Genomic DNA, 19,142 nt, shown 5'->3' with positions numbered 1-19,142 from the left:
TGCTATTACTAGTTGGAAATCTTTAAAATCCCCTTTTGCAGGGAAGATAATGTTGGAATGGATGTTTTCATGTCTAACAGTACATGTTAGAACCATTACCTGCAGGGAACACTTGTGTGTAAATTTAGGTCATTTGTGCTCAGTGTTGAGGCTCTGCTGAGATTTATGGGCGAGCTTGCCTTCCCTTTGGTGGCAGTGCCAGTCTGGAGAAGTAAATTCGTCCCTGACAGGCAACTCTCCCCACTCACTGTGGTAGCCATGGCAACAGGCATGTCACCGTACCGTACGGTACCGTGCGCAGAGATGCTCCTCCCGCGCGGTGACAGGTCCTGTGGAAGCTTGCTGGCTGCAAAGAGCAGCACCAAGTGAAACAAACACCCTGCCAGCCTTCAGCCAGCAAACAACCTCTCCTACTGGAGAGATGACACGGGTGTTTCGATTTTTCTTACAAGTTACGTCTGATGGGAAAATAGCAGCTTTGTGTATTCCTGAGGGTTTTTTTACATGTAGAAGAAAATAAAGGTTTATCAGAGTCAATATTTTTTGATTTTTTGCTTGCAAGCAAGGAAAAATTAAAAATCATGGAGACTTATTTTCTGTACTTAGTGTTCATTGTTTCAAAACATCTTACTAGTGTCAATAAAGCAAAATCAGAACTTTAACTCAGATGAATTTAAAAGTATATGTTTGCTGAATGGTGTATGTAAGTTTCTGAGGTGAAGCTTTAAAAGTTAGAGAGTCCTTTTTCAGACTAGTTTATCCATCTAGAAAGCCATTAGTGCTTGCATAGTTGTTTGTGTTACAAGGGAGATGATGCATATGATTTCCTGGAGCAGTTTCTGTTACTTTCTTTTAAGATTCCTCTTTTTCCCATGCATCGTCTTTCTTTGTACACTCAAATTTTATACATTCAGAAGCAGTATATAATACACACCTCTTAATATGTCCGGAGTTGAATGTAGTTATGGCTCAAAACATGCCTTGGCTCTTTTTATCTTCCAAACCTATGAGAAGTTCACCTCTCTGCTGCTCTGTATCCCTTTCTGCTGAGACTTCAGAAGTACTTTTTAAGTAGCCAGATATGAAGATTGTAGAGTAAGGACCAGCCTGTATTATTCTGGACCTGTGTCCTTTCCTGTATGTAATAATAATAACACAAGCTTCTGAGAAGTTTGTTCATTTATGCTCTTCCCCTCCAAATAATCCTCCCACCTTTAGGTGGGTCCTGTTAGCAGTGGCTTTCGTGAACTTTGGAGAAAACTGCAAGGGCCAAAATGTAACAAGGAGGTACTGAACTTTCAAGCCATTTACTTACTGACTTTCAGATATTTTTGTCTACTTTCACATCAGTATACCAATGATACTTGGACTTACTACTCCTTTTTATTCTCTCCTCTTTATCTAATACCAGTATTTGAACAGGGGTCTGGAGAAAAGTGAGCAGAATGTGACGCACCCCAGCTGGCAGAGATTTGACACAATTAGGAGAATTAGTGAAAACTACCATTAGAGGTTTAGTAGACCATTTAGATAATATGGTCCGGCATCTCTAGCACCTAGTACGATTAGCTAACATTAATGTTTTATAGGAACATCTGCTGTTGGCCATCATAGATTAATGTTTTTTGACTGTCCTGCATGACTCTTTGGGCCTTAGGACAGTAATTCCTGTTTGAGGTATTAGGCTAGAGAAAAGTTTGGTTGAAGTTAACCAAAGCAATAACCTGTTTTTTCACACTGACTGGAAGATCTTTGCCAAGAACTATTTGGAAATTCAGGGTCTGAATGGCCTGTAACTTAGAAATATGAGCATCAGTTTTACATCCTTTTTAAAACCTCTGGTACCTCTTTGCTGCTGATCATTAAGTATGAATCCTTTATAAATTGAACATGGTTTTAAGTCACACAGAATAGCACTTGTTTGTTTCAGAATTGCTTTGATTTTTTCATGTTTGATAAAAGGAATTTCATAGACAACTTTATTTCCTTAACTTTCTTTTGCTATACTTTGGAGCTCAAGTTGGGTGACTTTCAGGGTAATAAAGGAGGGGGGGGTGTTTTTTTGTTTGCTTGGAGTTAGGTTTTTTAATTCTTCATAATCAGAATTCCTGCTGCCAAAGCAAACATTGTTATAAAAATTACATTCAAAAGGTTAAAAAAAAAATCCAAACTAATGAGAGTATAAAAGATCAAGTGATATGTCTGAAAATATATTATCCTATTCTGTACTGCAGGCTTGTTGTTATAGAGTATTAGACTTAATGCTTTTCCTATATTTCAGTTATGGCATAAGCAGTTTGTCACGGCCTTGTGGGCCTGACAGAATTATACTGGTAGAAATTCTGTTACTGGCCAAAACAAATAGATCTGATATTATTTGCTGTATGAATAGCTTTATCTTTCACAACTCTTATGATTTAATATTGTGAAACAAGCATCTGTCATCCTTTATCCAATAAGAGAACCAATTTTCTGATACAGTTTTTTTCTGTTTGTGTGTTGTTCTTACCGACATTCTTAATAATAAAAAATATTTTTCTCATTACAGAAGTTTCTGTAAGTTTTATGTATGTTTGCTCTGAAATTTGCTCAGAACACTTTCTCTGCATGATCAATATCCATTATATCTGTCTAAAATAGTTTTATTAAATGCCTGATTTTATACTGTTGCTTACAAACAGATCAAGAAATGCATGAATCTGCTCTGATTAGAAGTCGCTAAAGAATATTAGATCAGCTTCCATTTTTTCCTATTGTTTTTAAAACTCTGAACATCTGAGGCTAACAAATATCATACAGAGAAGTCACATTGTGTCGTATTATCCTGTCCTATTAGCCAGATCTTCATAAAGTAGTGTAAAAATTTAATTTACATGAGTAAAGCCTAAAAGCCTGAGACTAAAGAATCCACCAGAGTTAGAATATGTACCGCTTTCACAAAGATTGTAAGCGAATTGGCAGACCAGCTCACTGTGTAAGCCATGAGAGTCAGATAAATGCAGAGCCATGTGGTACTAACTGTGTTTCACAACTGCGGCTCTGTCTACCCAATATGGAGAAGGAAGTATTTATAAGAGTAGCCTCTTGCCTTGTCAAAAGCTTTCCTCTGGGTTTCCAGAGCAGCTGTGCAATGTTTTGTGCTTAATAGTTACTGTTCATTCCAGCTGCAATTCAGGGTAGTGGAAATGAATATCTGCAGTTTATCAAAGCACTTCATTGTAATGAAAAGTACCTGGAAGCTTTTACTTATCTAAAGTCGTTTATATATAAAAATATATATTTTTTTAATAAAAAAAAGAGCTGGCCTTTAAGTATGAACCCTGAACTCTAGAAACGTATTTTTGATCGCCTAGTACAGGAAGTCTTTCAACAAGGGTGCTTATTGTCTCTCTCTCAGCTGCTGATAGCAAATATACCTAAAATCATTCTCAAAGATCACCAGGAAAGGTCACATCAAATAAGCAGAAATGAGATTTGTCATCATGAGACATGACATTTTAGTTTGCATAAACAAATTACAACTCTGGCCTCATAATCTGCCCCTTCAGAAAAGGGGCTTTATCTTAGTCACTGCCTCTGTTGGATACTCTTCTGCCAGCGTACTGCAGGGCAACAAACAGTCTTTAGGTAGGTAACACACGAGGCCATTTAGGATTTTACATGTCAAAACAGCTTAGATTCTAGTACCCGGTAGCTAACTAAAGCAGATCCAGAAACACTCATGTCAAGGACTTTCAGAAAGGTGTAGTCCTTAAGAGACAACCTGCTGATGTCTCCATCAGACTCTGTTTCTCCGTAGCTGTGGGTAAACCTTCCTTCATTAGTTGGAAGGAGTTGGCAGGAATGTAGATGATCCTTGCAGACACTTCTAAAATGGTGACAGGGCGCGTCAGTGAGGTAGGCCGCTGACCTCAGTCATTTAGAAGTAGCAGAAAAAGTGAACCTGAAGTAAACAGAATAGTCAGGTTATGAATGTAACACAGCGAAGGGTTGAAAATAGAGGGAGAAGTTATGTTTGATTACTCTCAGGCCCGTCCAGCAGACTGATTTAGAGCTGGGAGAAAAGGTTCTTTTGCATGTTTTGTAAGGCAGTGATGGAGGAGAGAAAGGACGTGAAAAATCATAGTATTACTGGATTCTGTGTCAGAATGTACTTACATTTAGCTAGTTAGAAAATGCAAATTAGTGTTTTTCAGTATTTCTGTGCTCTTACACTTGTACTTGCTTATCTGACATAGCATGATATCCAGTCAGTGAAAAAAATGCCATTCCATTTGTAATTTTTATAAGATCCTCTGAGATTAAGCTATGATTACTTAAACTATGTAATTATTGACAATATGAATTCTATAAATAGTATTTTTTTTAAATACAGACATTTTCCTCTTAAAGTTTAAAAAATAACAAGCGGCTTGGTTTTTTTGTTGGTTTTTTTTCAATAGAAAAAAAAAAAGAATATTTTGCGGATAGGAATTCAGAGTCTGGGTTCCATGTTGTGGGGTGATGACATTTGTAGCAGTGATACTCCTGAAGATATTCATAGCCTTACAAAATTTCTGTATGTTCTCCGTGGCCTCCTCAGAAAATCTTTGTCAGCCTGCATCGTCACAGTGCCCGCTCACCTTATCCAGGTAGGAATGCTGTCTCTGCTATATTTCATAGCTGACACATCAGTTAGCAAGAATTTAAAGTTTATGGTAAGAAAATAGAAGCAAATTTGGACATTTTGAAAACCCTTTTTGTTCAAAGGGCAAAGTTAAAATGGACCTTCATTGTAGTGTTTCTGTACTGTTGTGGGACACTTGTGCTGCAAAATGTACAAAGACTTAAGCACAAAACCATCTTAGATACTGTTATGCCTTATATGGGTCTTAGTCTTTTTTGAAAAACTATAAAAATTTCAGAAATTTAAAGAAACAAAGAGAATCCTGCTAGTAATCCTTTCTTAAATTTATTTTTTACAACATCCCTATGTACTTTTTCACTGCCTTCAGAACACTGTTTAGAGTTTTAGTACAAGACTTTTCAGTCCACTGTCTTCATCTGTCATACTCATTATAATGATGTGCAATCTTGTTTTTAAAAGCCAGGAATTGAAAGATACAGGTTTACTCTTTGATTCTAATGTCCAGTTATACTGGGACCAGGAATAAACCAGTTACGGTATCAGAGTAATTTTCCCAACTGCAAAATCAGAAGCTGCTATAACAGCACCTTTTCTGATAGTATATAGAGACTTAAATTTATCTTCTGGAAATGAAAAATGTAGATAGTCTTTTTTTCTGCAAGTGCTAATGTAACTTGCAAAGGCAAAAATATTATTCACAATGAACAGAGAACCTATAATTTTAGATATTAATGTGATTTCATTATAGTAAAAAAGTACTGGATAAAGCCTCATATTATGCAAAATGTTTTCATAGTAGATGGGTTTATCATTAGATTAAATCCTATCTTAGGTTAAGTACATGGCTTCCACTTAGGTATTGCATTTTGTAAAAGTGTTTGAATACCAGCAAATGTTATTTATCTAGATACCTTATACACTTACTGCTTCGAAAATAAAGAAACTTGATTTTGTAGTTTTAACATTGCAATGAAAAGCGTATGAATATTTCTCTCGCAGTGCAAACCTCCATCTCCTTACTTAGCTATTTCTAAACATTAGAAGGCAGTTTGCCTTCAAAAACATTGACAGTAAAATTTAGTGCAATGAATAGAATTTGTGAATGTAAAACTAGCATCCATCTTTTTACACATTGGAACTACCTGTCCATAATTGGGACATAGAATCAGTTTCATTGTACTCTTTTTTATATATTAAGTCAATAAAAGATATGATTGTATTTTAGAGAAGTAGTCCAGAAGCATCTCTAAGAAACAAACTGAAGGACAAAGTTTTTTATTTGTTGCAAACTTACCTGCGAAGTTGATTTTGGTTTTGTGTTTATAAATCGATTCTTATGGAGTTAGGATTGAAATTATATCTCATTTTTTAAATAACTGTTTTTTTAATTTTAACAGAATTGTTTTACAGTAAGTGCTAGAATGTTCTGAATTTTAAAAAAGAAACATTATTTCCAGAATCTTTGCTTAGCAGCCTTAAACAAACGAGAGCATTAATTTCAATTGTTAGACTTCATGTATCCTTCTTTAAGCACCAAACTATGGCAAAAACTGTCATTAGGAGGAGCAAAGCTGCTGAGGGTTCCTTATACCCCACATTACTCAGTTCCCAGAGCCCTGCTGTGTAGTTGTTCCACTCTCCAAGAAGCCTGTTAAAGAGCCCCTGAGAGCATGTGTACAGCCCTCCATGTTAATAGTTAATTGGTGAGGATGGCAAGATGAGAGGACAGCCGAACATGTGGTCTCTCAGGCTCAAGCCGTAGACAGACCTTTAGTTATAATAACAGCAGCTGCTCACATTCTCACAACCCAGCTACTCACCATTCTGTTGCTGAGGTTTCTTACTGGATTAAAAAAGTAAAGAAAATACCTTTTCTTTCCAAGAAAAGAAGAGAGGGGGAATTTTTTTTCCAAGTGCATTTCTGTATATGTGTAATTTGATCAGCGTAAGTTCTAGCATATGCTTTTTCTGTTGAATCTTAAAGTCAGTACACTGAAGGCATAGAAAATTCACCCTATTTTTCTGAAGGTGTAGTCAATTCCACATTTATTCTCTGAACTACCATTTCTCTGTTTTCTATGTTATCTTTTGCCTCCCAACTGTATTAAGTGGTCTGCAACTAAATTCTTCACATGAATAATTTCCATGAAGGTAAATATAAGTTCAAAATCACATTTTTAATCAAGGTTTTGTCTGCATAACATATACAGAAAAATAGTTTCATTTTTACCTGCTTGGTCTAGATTTTTAGTAGTGACTCATACCATATCTTGTCTCTGTCAGCCCCCAGTACTACTCCAATGAAGAAGAAATAAAACTCACAATTGATAGTACTGATTTTCAATAGAGACAATGTCTTTCCAATCCAGACTAGTTAATCTGTAGCCCAAATTATACTTTTTTATATGAAGTCTATGAATAAAGCGTATATACATATGCTATCTATATATATATAGTTTGAGATTGGTTTCTTTTATATATGTTGCCAAATACTTCTCATGTTTTCCTCTGACAGGGAGTTCCACAAATTAAATCTACCTGGTTTCTTTCTTTTTCAGAAAGTTTAATTTTGCCTTTACTTTTCATAAATTATATCTTTGTTCTTGGCTGGTGAGACAATAAGATGAGGCTCCCTAGTATATCTTTTCTGTATTCTGATTGGTTTGTATTTTTCCTCATACTGCCTACTTAATCTGGTTTTAAACAGTCATATTTCTTTCAATCATATTTTGCTTTGTTACAGTAACGTAATACAATAATGCTATTATTGTTTGTTCACTTTTCCTATATTCTAGTGTCTGCTTTGTCTCTTTGATTACCACTGAACATTAAACAGTCATTTTATTCTTGATGCTTTTCCCTCTGTGGTACACATCCACCAATGTGGCTCTTTCATTATTCCAGCTATTCATTGTCTTGTATTTAATATTTTTATAAAAATAAATTGCATTTATCCAAAGATGATGGTCATTCACTCAGTTTGATGGGACACTGCATGTCTTCACAGTCTTCTGTAAGGCTATATTTTGGTAAAAGACACAAATTTCCAAAAAATCTGGTTGTGTACAGGTTTTTTCAGAATAATTTAAAGAAATTGTAGTCCCCTGAAGAACACAGATTCTTTGTGGTTTATTGATGAAACTTCTAGTGCAAAGAGTGCATGAAGAAAAAAGAAAATTCCCTTTTCTTAACCACAAAAATAGGAATACATTATTCTGGAAGAGAATTTCAAGAAAATGACACAAAAAACTTAGCCAATTATGAATTTTATTCAGATGATCTGTGACAAGTTTTACTTGATTGATATTTTCTACTGATTGAACATACTCTTATCTTACACTGTCTGTCAGTTAATAAATATTGAGATACTTACAAGTGTGATTAAAATAGTTGATGGAAGGTTATTTTTCAAGTCTTTCTACTGCTTCTTGAAAATTCATTGTGCCTATGAAATCAGATGGTGCATTTGAAAAGGGAAAATTAGTTCCATTTTTAAAATCTAGCATTGATCAAGGAGAGCAGACTGAAGAGGCATTTCATTTGTTGTTACACTTTCCAAATTTAAGGAATATTGTAGAAACAAGTAAGGACTCTTTCTGTATGTTGATAATCTGTGCATTTTAGTACCTAAATTAAAAAAAAAAAAATTGTGCTACAGAGTGTGACTTAAAGGACTTTAATGTCACTGCTTTATACTTGCAAAAGCCCTAAATTAAAGTTTAAAATATTTTCCTATTGTGTTTTATTCTTTTTCTTTACTTAATGGAAATCATTGGTAAATCCAAAACCATCTTTCCCCAAAAATATTAAATAATGTTCATAATTCTGTTCCTGTTCTTCCCAATTTTGTATCACTTAAGTAATACCTTTTTTAAGTAGATCATTTTTTTCACTGGGAGAAAGCATAACTCTTTTATTAAAGCTATCCTTTATTTTGAACTTGAAGCTGTATTACTGTTAAGGACTAACAACCATATTAGTCAGCATGTACCAAGGGAAATTAATTGACTAATGAAAAGTCAGTATGAATAAGCCTTCTTAAAGAACCTGTCCTCCAGAGTCTGAAGTTCTGTTTAGCAAGGTATTTTCATTATTTCATCCAGTATGTTAAAAAATTAATTTCCTACAATATTAATGTTTTGATGCTTTGAATTCACTGAGGTGCATAAGTTACTGTATGTTTCAGTGTAGAAAAATTCAGAAACAAACCTTTTTACATCCATAGACTTTTGTGTTCACACTGAGTAATTTAGCAGCAAGCAAGAGAGTGCTTTAGAATCCATTGCTAATATAAGATTATAAGATGTGAACTCTTATACCTTGTGAATTTCTCATGGTTTGAAATCTTTATTCTGATGACAAGAGCTAAGAGTGATTGCCTGCCTTAGAACTCTAACTTTCCAGAGTTCACAAGTGTAAAATGCTGAAAAACCTTCAAATGTATTTGATGATGTAGCCGCTACACACAAATTTGAGATCGAATGTCATGTAGTTTCTATATTATAGTTAAACAAGCTTTTGAAATTCTCTGCAAACCAGAAACTATGAAGATTAAATGGACTTTATGATTTTCTATAATTGGGGTTTTTTACTTGCTTTTTAATGTTGCGTGTTGCATTTTGTTGGATGTGAGAAATACAGTTTAATAACCATACAAATATTTCTTGACAATCATGAGTTCATGACAGGTATTCTTACATTATCCACATAGTTATCAGATATTAATATTCTGGTTTGGATATTCTAGACATTCATAACCGTATCTTTAAAACTATGAGGAGTAAGCTGAGACAAGTATACAAATTCAAAATTTAAATTGTGTGACAGTAAGTAATTTTGTTTTCAATTTCTATTATTGTTGATAGTATTTGCTAATCAAGTTGCAGAAGAAATAGAAATATTTTGTTGCTTCATAAAATAAGTTTATGGTTGCCAACAGGCTGTGTTCTAGCTCTACCACTTCTCATTTGGTAACAACTACCCATTCCAAAAATAAATACCATATACATGTGATGCACGTTTTTGTACCCACATGTTAATTGTCTTTTAACTGGCTTAGCTGTATTATGATGAACAGTCACATTGTATGTTAAAACTGCATGCCTAAAACAGCCTTCGCATTTTAATAAATTTTACATTTTGTAAGGACACTATATACACATCCTTATCACCATCTCATCAACAGACTGTCTTTTAATCAAAAAAATCACTTTTCCAAAATGAGTGTGTTAAACTTCAAAAGTTAATGAGTATATGCAACATTGCAATTTTATTTTACATTTTATCTGTATAATCTGAAAATACACTTATGAAAACTTTAAAAAATTAGGTAAGATTTAGAACTAAATCTTTAAACTGCAATATTAGACCTAAACAGTTAAATATCCCATCACAGTATGGAGATAGTCATCTGTTCAAGCATATGGAATCTTTTGGCTACTGGACTAAGTAGTTAATATAATGCCCAGTGTCCAGACATGGACACAACTGTTATGGAAGCAGAAGGGAAAAGGCTCATGTATTGAGCCCATTTGGACAGCGATAAGTAAAGATTAGAAGGGTGACTTTAAATAAATGCAGGACAAAGTAGTTGTCTGCATTAGCAAGTAAATCTGTTACAAAATGGAAGGTAGTATTGTATTTCTGAAGCAATACTATTTTTTTTGCCTAAGTAGAGTACAAGTTCTTGAAAAAAATGCCCTATTAATCTAGCATTAGATATGTGTGTTGTCTGTTGTATTTCAGAACAAAGAACAATAATTTTGTGTAAAACTATTTTATATTTAAATTATTGCATATGTATTTCCCATCTTAAATGTTTTCCAAGTAGTTGAATATTGAATTTCTGTGCATTGTTTGCTTAGAAACGTTTTTATACGAATTTTTGGTGTGGTTTAAAAACCTTAAAATTTCAGAATCTAATTTTATGTCTTTTTGTTTAGACCTGCTCTATTAATTACAATATAATCATAATAAAAAGGAATACTGCATCTTTAATGATGTTTTTGTGCCTGTGTAGTTAAGCTTTAATGCTAGGGAAAAAAAAAAAAGATTAAATTAGCCTTGTAACCTCTTTCCCTTCCAGACTGATGATGGAAAATAAAAGCTCTTAGCCACAGAATGTAACACTTAGAATTAATATTTAATTAGACCGGCAAATTGTACACTGTGGCTGAAAGCTTCCAAAGAGTTGTTAGTGCCACAATTGACCTACAAGTTTAATAATAACTCACTTCGAGGAGCAAGTGCCAGTTCAGCATAGTGGAGCCACTGTAAGAAAGTCCTGTGAGATTAAAATCAGCAAACCAAATGGCAGGCGAGGATTCCTGGGATGGAGCCTTCTGGAAAGCTGGGAGCTGGAGTAGCTTTTCAGCCAGGATTCAGATGAGAACAGTGGGCAAAAAAAGCTGATCCCTCCTGTTCTGGGAGCTTCTGGTTGTAGGCCAAAATCCTAGAACAGATTTTTTCTAAATGTTCTTACTGCAGCTATTAATTTATATCACAAATCAAGTAATGAATGACTTATTGTCATCTTTTAATGAAGTTTTTATACAAAAATTATCACTGAATTCCCTGGTCATGCATTTTACTCATGGAAGAATGGCACTTTTTTGGTGCAACGTGTAATTTTGTATGTTTGTGTTGCAGAATGTTTCATTTTATAATATCTTACTGCTACATAAAGGGGTTCTTGTAATAATATGGTGTGATGAGCAATTTATCGTAATATTATGAAAAATGTAAATTAAATACAGAACGTGTGTACATTGTGAAATCTAATATTTTGAAGGTTAAATAGCTTAATCTTGCCTTTCATTTTGTGAACAATTAAAATCTAAAACCAGAACTCTGCCATTAGATAGCCATCTGAGCCTTAATTCTATGGCAAATTATTCTAGTGAAATAGGGCACCATAAGTTCAAAAATGTGCAAACACACAGCAACAGACTGAGGAAGGAACATTCTGCATTATTTATTGGCTAGATCCTAAATAATTAAAGAAATGCCTACTCATTAGTTAAAAATTAAAGCACGTGAGAACCTTGCCAGCAGAGGGAGCAGTCATGTCTTTCCTTAGGTTCCCATCATTTCCAGCCTACCCATCATTTCCACCCTACCTTTTCTTATTGCCCAGCCAGTTTCCCATCTGGACTTAGCTTTGCCAGCCTGCTCCTGATGACAGCCTATAATTTTATACTGTATAAGGGATTAGGTTTTTAAATGATTTTATATTTCCATAGCTTGCCACTTGATTACCAACATCGGTTAGATGTTCCTTTTGATATTTGTGTACTATAATTGAAATAATAGCGGAGGATCCTTTTGGTCACCTGTGAATAAAATGTGATTCACTGTTCAAAGAATTTAAGTTGCAGCAATAGTTAGCCTTTCTGAATTGGTAGGCAAATTAAATTTTTTTTCAGGCAAAATGGCAACAAAAGGCACTCCTAAACCTTTTTCTTATAATGAATAACTCCCAAGGGAGACTTAGGATTTTAGTTAAGCCAGTTGGTCTCAAATGCATGAAGTTCTGCACTTTTGTTATGGCTCTCAGGATTTTGTAATATGAGTCTCATTCTTTAAGTCTATTTTGCATCTGTATTTTACACTATGTTATGACCCACTTGCAACATTGGATATTTTGTGGTTTTATATATGTAAACAAATATGTTCAGCTGGTCATTGTGATATTAAAGACAATAATGTGCAGTTTTCCAAATATATGCTTTTATAACTATCAGACATTCTCGTTAATAAGGACCAGATCGTGTTCAGGGGAGATGCTGGGCTCATCTCAGCCCAGGTCTTGTACCAGTTTCTTCCCAGCTCCTCACCCTTCACTGGAGAAAGGCTCAATCAGGTTTATTTCATCTACCCACTGCAGCAGGACCCATAAAAGAGCCCTGCACCCGAGAATCGTTCGTAGTCACATGCAGCCTGTGCTTTCAGATAGTGAATCTTAAGGAAATAGCAGTCAGAAGACAAAAACACTGAACAGGGATTCATCTCAAAAAGTGTCACCTTTTAATACCCTGTACATCTGTCACCTCTTTCAGCCAGATAATAATGGGATTTTCAGCTCCCAGCTTTCTGGGCTTTGACTCTTGTATCATCTTCATGATACCACCAAATACTTTCCTGTTACCCAAGAGCCATAGATGCAGCCTTCTAAACCAAGCCTCAAATAGAGAGGGTAGACGGGGCTTCAACGAAAGGCTGAGTTTGGTTCCCAGCTTGTTGACTGGCTTTGGACAACTCGCCTGACATCTTTGTGCTTATTACATGACTTGTAAATGAGGGATGCACCACTTGCCTGTCTTTTGTAGAGCATTTGGAGATCAACAGGTGGAAAGTTTGATTTAAACTATAAAGTCTTTGTTCTTTCTTTGGTTTTTGTAGGCCTCAGCAACAACTGTTATTGACTTACTTGTTTTATCTGTATTGAGTCATCACTCATTTCACTGTTGGCCCTTTGGTCTTCCCTCCAATGGCAAAACAGACAGACTTTTTATTTTGTGGGGTGCCAAGGTTTGCTGGTATTACATTCCTTTATAGCTCAAGTAATAGACAAGTCCAGGCCATCCATCTTCAGTGAAGATCCAAAGATACATTTTTTTTTTAGTATGTGATATTTAGTTTTTACTTCATGGATGATTATTTTTCCTGAAAATTTATCCAGAATTTTTTAACTGAATACTGTGTCATCCACCTTCATCTGATATATGTGATAATAACATTGCAGAATTTCCATAGCAGTGGCAGTGTTTTAGGTGTAAGATAAGGAAACCATGGCTCAAATGTTTAGAGTTCTTAAGAAACAAAAATACTAGTTCTAACTAGTTTCACAGTTGACAGACTCTTGAGTTTATATAGAATATCAATCAGTACAAACGTTATTAAAGGCAACTTTAAGAGAACAAGCAAAATCTGGAATTAATACATCGTGTAACATATTGGCCAACAGATGCTTTGTTATTCCCTTCCCATTTTTACAGGTACATTGCATGTAATTACCTGCTCGCATCTTCGCTACATGTCCTTTCTTTGCTTCTGTACCTTAAAAATACCTATAAAATTATTCAAAGATACTATTCATTGCTTGAAATTAGCTAATGTAATACAATGTACATGTAAACAAATCAACCAAAATCAATGCTTCAGTGATTTCATCCATATGGTAGAAGAAGATGTCTAATCAGTCAGAATCCTTAAATGTGGATTTCTCATCATGGAAGGCATTGTAGTTTGTAGAAAAACCTTGAAGTATATTTCTAGGAAGTCTGTCTTCCAGCAAAGACATCACACTTGTATTCAATTTTCTTGTGATATTGATGCAGACTTCTACATACCAAAATCTGTTAATGTACTGTTAGTCATCTTATATTCCAGTGGCCTGAGTGTACATTCCTTTTAGGGCCACAATTCAAAGTTCAGTTAGTAGACTAGGTGTGTGGAAGCACTGAGAACAGTGCTAATCAACTTGGAATCAGAATAAGTATAGAATTTTAGACTTTACAGTCTTTATTAGTTACTCATGTAACACTTTTTGGCAGAGCTGTTATTAATCTTTTCTTTTTGGGATTTGTGAATAATGAAAAGTGCACAAACTGTATCTATAAAACTAGTACAAGGGCTTAATACCCAACTTCTTTTATCAAAATAAAATGTATGGATAATTCTGTGATTTTCTGAGCAGTAATTACTAACAAATGGTGATAAATATTTAAGCCATGTTTCTTACTATTAATAATTTATCTTTTCAATTTAAAATCCTCTGGAGGTTAAGTAGTAATGGCAAGTGGTAAATATTTGTATATTGTGAAGTCATTATCACCTAAGTGTATGATAATCTCTCAAGAAATAGCAAGAATTATTTCATCTATTGAATATCCAGCCAGTGTTTCATTATAGTCCAATGTGGCTGCCTAAGTACTAAGCTTCCTTCAGCTTTATGACAGAATGTAACAGAAACAAAAAAGGTACAACAAATTTTTGACCTTTTTTTGAAAAGTCACACATCAAAATTTGCTTTAAGTTCATAAGGCTCATATTACTTTGCATGAACTTGCTTGCTTGCTGTTTATTATTGGGACCTTCTTTCCAATGAAGTGTCAGGATTACTAGACTCACCTGTTGGTAACAACACAAATTGTTGCCTACAATTACAGTTTTACCCAGACTTGGGGGGACGGGGGTGGGTATCTGAATGAATCTTTAAATTCTGTGCTGTCATACCTAATGTATGCAACTCACCGTTTAAACTGGGTTTTGTCCCAGTGCTAGCAGTTGTTTGTAAGTAGTTTTTTAGGTAATGAAACCCATTTTAGGATTCAGTGTATTAACACTTAATTAAATGTTTTAAAATAAAATCAGTGATGGGATTAGTTTACCATAATGTAAAGGTACAGAAGCCAAATATAGCCCTCTACCAAAATATAGGCCTACTGTCTCTTTGAAAAGAGACGTAGTCTTAAAATATCTTATTTTCAATTCACTATATAAATCAGTATTAAAATTATGTTACTATATTGATCATAATACAAATGCAAACATATGAAGCCCATGTGATTCAAGAGCTTAATGTATATACAGGTGCTAGTTAGATCTCTACATAAATCTTTAACATGAGTCTTATTTTCCTTTTAAGTTTTGAGGTTGTTTATATGTGCTATCTAGAAAAGTTGAAGCCATTCCAAGAAAATTTTCCATTCTTTGACTTTTCTTTACTTAATGGAGCACAAGGACTGAGAATTTAAATATTTTTATTACATAAATTTTGTGAGGTTTTTAATTTCTCTAGAAACTGACAACATAAAAATGAGAGGACATATCTCTGGGTGTTAGAAAAATTTTGACAGGAAATCAGAGAACTAGAAATTAGAGCAGAGTGGAAAAGACGGATTTTTTTCCTAATACAGAATCCAGATGAACCAAGATTGATTTGATTAATAGTAGTAATGATAAAATTGTGGTACATTAAGAACTCAATCCAGCAGAAACACACAGTATTCATTTCAGTATGTAAGTTTGAGCATACAGGCTATACATACATTTGTGTTGATAGAATACCATTCTTCACACTTAGACACAGAAGATGATACATTTTGAACTGCTTTATTTGCAAGTAAGTATTTTTAAACATGCGCAAATAATTACTCAAAGCTATATAGATTCTGCAAATAAATTAGTAGGACAAACCAATCTTTTTCCATAATTCCCCTTCCCAAAAGCTGGTTAAACACATGTTTATAGTTCTCATTTACATATCCAACTACCTACGTGGATTTTCTTGAAGTGATGTTTTGAAAGTACACATTGGATGAGTCCGAATCTTGTAAGTTTGTGCTTAAAAGAAAATGTCTGCCTAAAACACTGAGCACAAAGTAAGATATAGAATGGATGCCCAGCCCAGCCTGCACAACAGGGTTGCTACCATGTTGTTAGAATAATTACATTTTGGCTGAACTAACTAATTTAGAAAAACTGCAGTACATCTAGGAAGACTGAAAACTTTCCAGGACTGAGTTGGGTTTTTTTTATTTTTTAATGTAATTTAAAACAATACCTCTTCTAGCTGCCAACAAACTCTTTCCCTGAATCTCCCCATTCCTGGCTTGCCTCCTAACCATGTCCTGGCTCACCTCCAGAGCTGCCAAGTTTATGCCAGAAGCAGGAGGTAGATTTGTATGGGGCTGGAGGAAGATCTGGAGCTCTGTTAAATTTTCAAGCCCAGATGGGGCAACATGATTTGTGTGTTTATGTCAGTATGCCATACATCACAACTATCTGTGTGCTGACGTCAGCTTTGATTGGACATTAATGTGCTGAACACTGCAAAGTAGAAAATACGTGATAGATACAGATCTATGGCAACAATGCCACATAAGCAAATGTCTCTTTGGTGTGGGGATTCACTGTGCAAAATATTTCCCAAGATACACTGCATTAAGCCAGGAGAATATTTTAACACACTTTAAAAACAAAAACAAAATCAACATGGGCAAACAGAGTACAATTTAAGAAAGCAAACCTGTTCAGAAGAAGAGCTGAAACCAACACATTGAAGTATGTATCATTAGGCAAATACTGAATTGCTGTCCCTCACTTTAATCTTTCATGAATTAAGACTAAATAGAAAAGATGCTATTCTTATGGTTTGCAGGACTGCTAATGAGGAGGATACCTTGCTGATGGTTGAGCATCTTTCTATCCACAGTTTTTGTATCCCATTGTTATCAAAACCAGGAAGCAACAGTGTTAATGAACAGCAAACATTTTTTCAAATGGTAGAATATTTTTCTGTACCCAGAGTTTAGGCTAGCTTACAGAAATCATCAGTGGTTATTTATTCATGTAACAATTTTGTATTTCTTGCTTACATGAATAACATGCAGCAGCCTGCTGTAGAACTGGCAAAATACGGTAGTTTTTGGTCTGTAGACTTACAGAGGTCACTAGCTACTTCAGGTTTATATTTATACCATCTTTATGTCATTGCCCCTGTAGAATAATATGACCAAAAATTTCCAGTAACATATAGTATACTGTCTCTCTCTTCCTAGAAAAGGAAGTAATTTGAAAGTCAGTTTTAATATTTCGGAGCTGGATGCAATAATGAAGTTTAGGGGTTGATGTGTAGGCAATGTTCTTTTACCTCAGAACACTTACGTTATTCCTCAGAAAGGAAATTCTGTAGTATAACACTATTTTGTCATTATCCATCATTAGACCTTGTAAGTGAAATTGAAGTTCCCTGATTCCATGGGGATAGATCATTTTGGCCTGCGCACAAGTAGCAGCTTTGAAAAGAGACCAGTCCCCAGGATTTAATGCCATCTGGCCCATAAGGTGGGAAAGGGAGGGGGTGTAAAGGTACCATGGGATCGGTGGATTTAGGCCTTGTAACCTGAGCAGATTGGGCTGTGCGGACAGGGCACAAGTTGCTCTATGTAGCAGTCAAAAAACAGAGTTCAGATTATTCTTTGATGGGAGTAGGGTATGTTCACCTTTCACGTCTGCCTCGTAGGCTTCTCTGTGGCTAGAAAATACGCTGTTATTGAAGTGTGGGTTCATGAAAGCAATTGGTGTATTGATCACCATTTTAATAAACAAACCTGTATATCAGTACAATGTGTAGACTTTTCTGACATACCTACGGATGTTTCCCTTCTCTCTCCTCCTAATTAGTTTATAAATTGTTATTATCAACTAGTTTACCAGTATTTAAATTGACCTTTCATAGTAAGTGTCAGTCATATAGTTTATGAAAGAAGTGCAGAATGTGCAAAATGCTTTAAAATTAATAAAAATACAAAACTATAACTTGGAGCTACAGAGTTGATTCTCCATACTTGAAATGGTTTTTTTGAGATGTTTGGTCTTGATACCTCTGCAAGTATGACGGGTACAGCACCTACAGCCATCAATAACAAGAGTATACCAGCTGTCCAGGCAGCTTTGACATAACTACGTCTTATCTTAAAGAAATATTTTGCTTTTTAGCACAAATTTGTCTCCTCTTTGTTGTTTTGTTGCTCATTAAATACTGTCATCATCAAAGCATTTAAGAACATTCTATCCTGAGTTACCTCTGAAGATCTTACTTGTGACCTTTGAATGTCGCTTTCTGCTAAATAAAATTAAGTAAAGAAAACTATGCAGAAAATGGTTTCTTGAAGGTACATGACAATACATTGTTGCATGGGACATGAGGCATCACTTATAAATCACAAATATATTGAGAAATGGTAATGCAGCTTGAAGCTTTAGATTCATGTGTTGTGTAGAGAAGAACTCTTAAGAAAGAAAAATACTGGAAGAAATGCTTTAGTTTTCCATGTTATCTGACTGATGACCAAAATGAATAATCGTGTGGGTTATGCTTGCTCAAAGTATTAGAGGTGATATGCCTAAGTGTATTAAAAACCAACATTTTCGGAACACATACAAAAGCTGGGTATCTGACTCTTAGTAGAAGTCAAGGAAAGGCGCCACATTGCTTGTAAATATCTCTGAATTGAGCAAATGCTTATGGTATGAAGATTTAGGAAAATACGAATTTAGCCCTTTTATGTTTCTGCTTGTGGAATGTATGTTTTCTTTAAGCAGAAATTTCAAGTCTTTTTTTAAAGAAAAAATCCTTTAATGAAATTTCTAAGTATTGATGACCTATTTTTTCCCCACAGTTTGTCACTGAGAAGACCAAGGCTTACTCTATGAACATTAATTACCTTTTTCATCACATAGGATGTGTATTTTGTTTCCATGTCTTACAGAATAAAGCAATTATGGAACGTGTAACAAACTTGTCAGATATGGTAGTTGGTCTTGAATCATTTATTGGCTCTGAGAGAGAAACCAATCCATTATACAAGGATTACCACGGTAAGTTCCATCTTTAGCAACGCAAAAAGTCTGCCCCGAGTGTTTCTAGGGCACTTAGCGGCTTACCCTCCAATTGGGTATCTGCTATAAAGTAACATTTGATTTCATTTTAGAATATACCTCCTAAATG

At 34.8% G+C, this 19,142-nt stretch overlaps 1 protein-coding gene across 1 annotated transcript in view; it reads left to right on the top strand.

Annotated features, from left to right (window-relative positions):
* The window catches only part of ELP4 (elongator acetyltransferase complex subunit 4), a gene marked incomplete at its 5' end in the record, with an annotated part of 152,710 nt that overhangs the window by 47,258 nt on the left and 86,310 nt on the right, over nucleotides 1–19,142 (top strand). Inside the window, 2 exons of the mRNA XM_082000501.1 lie at nucleotides 4,443–4,631; nucleotides 18,904–19,012. Coding sequence (XP_081856627.1) covers nucleotides 4,443–4,631; nucleotides 18,904–19,012 — 298 coding nt within the window. The remainder of the gene's footprint in view (nucleotides 1–4,442; nucleotides 4,632–18,903; nucleotides 19,013–19,142) is intronic.

This window comes from Phaethon aethereus (genome assembly GCF_964289735.1).
Source record: "Phaethon aethereus genome assembly, chromosome: 5".
Classification (NCBI taxonomy): domain Eukaryota; kingdom Metazoa; phylum Chordata; class Aves; order Phaethontiformes; family Phaethontidae; genus Phaethon; species Phaethon aethereus.
The sequence above is the reverse complement of the archived record's forward strand: the minus strand, read 5'-3'. Positions and strand labels throughout refer to the sequence as shown.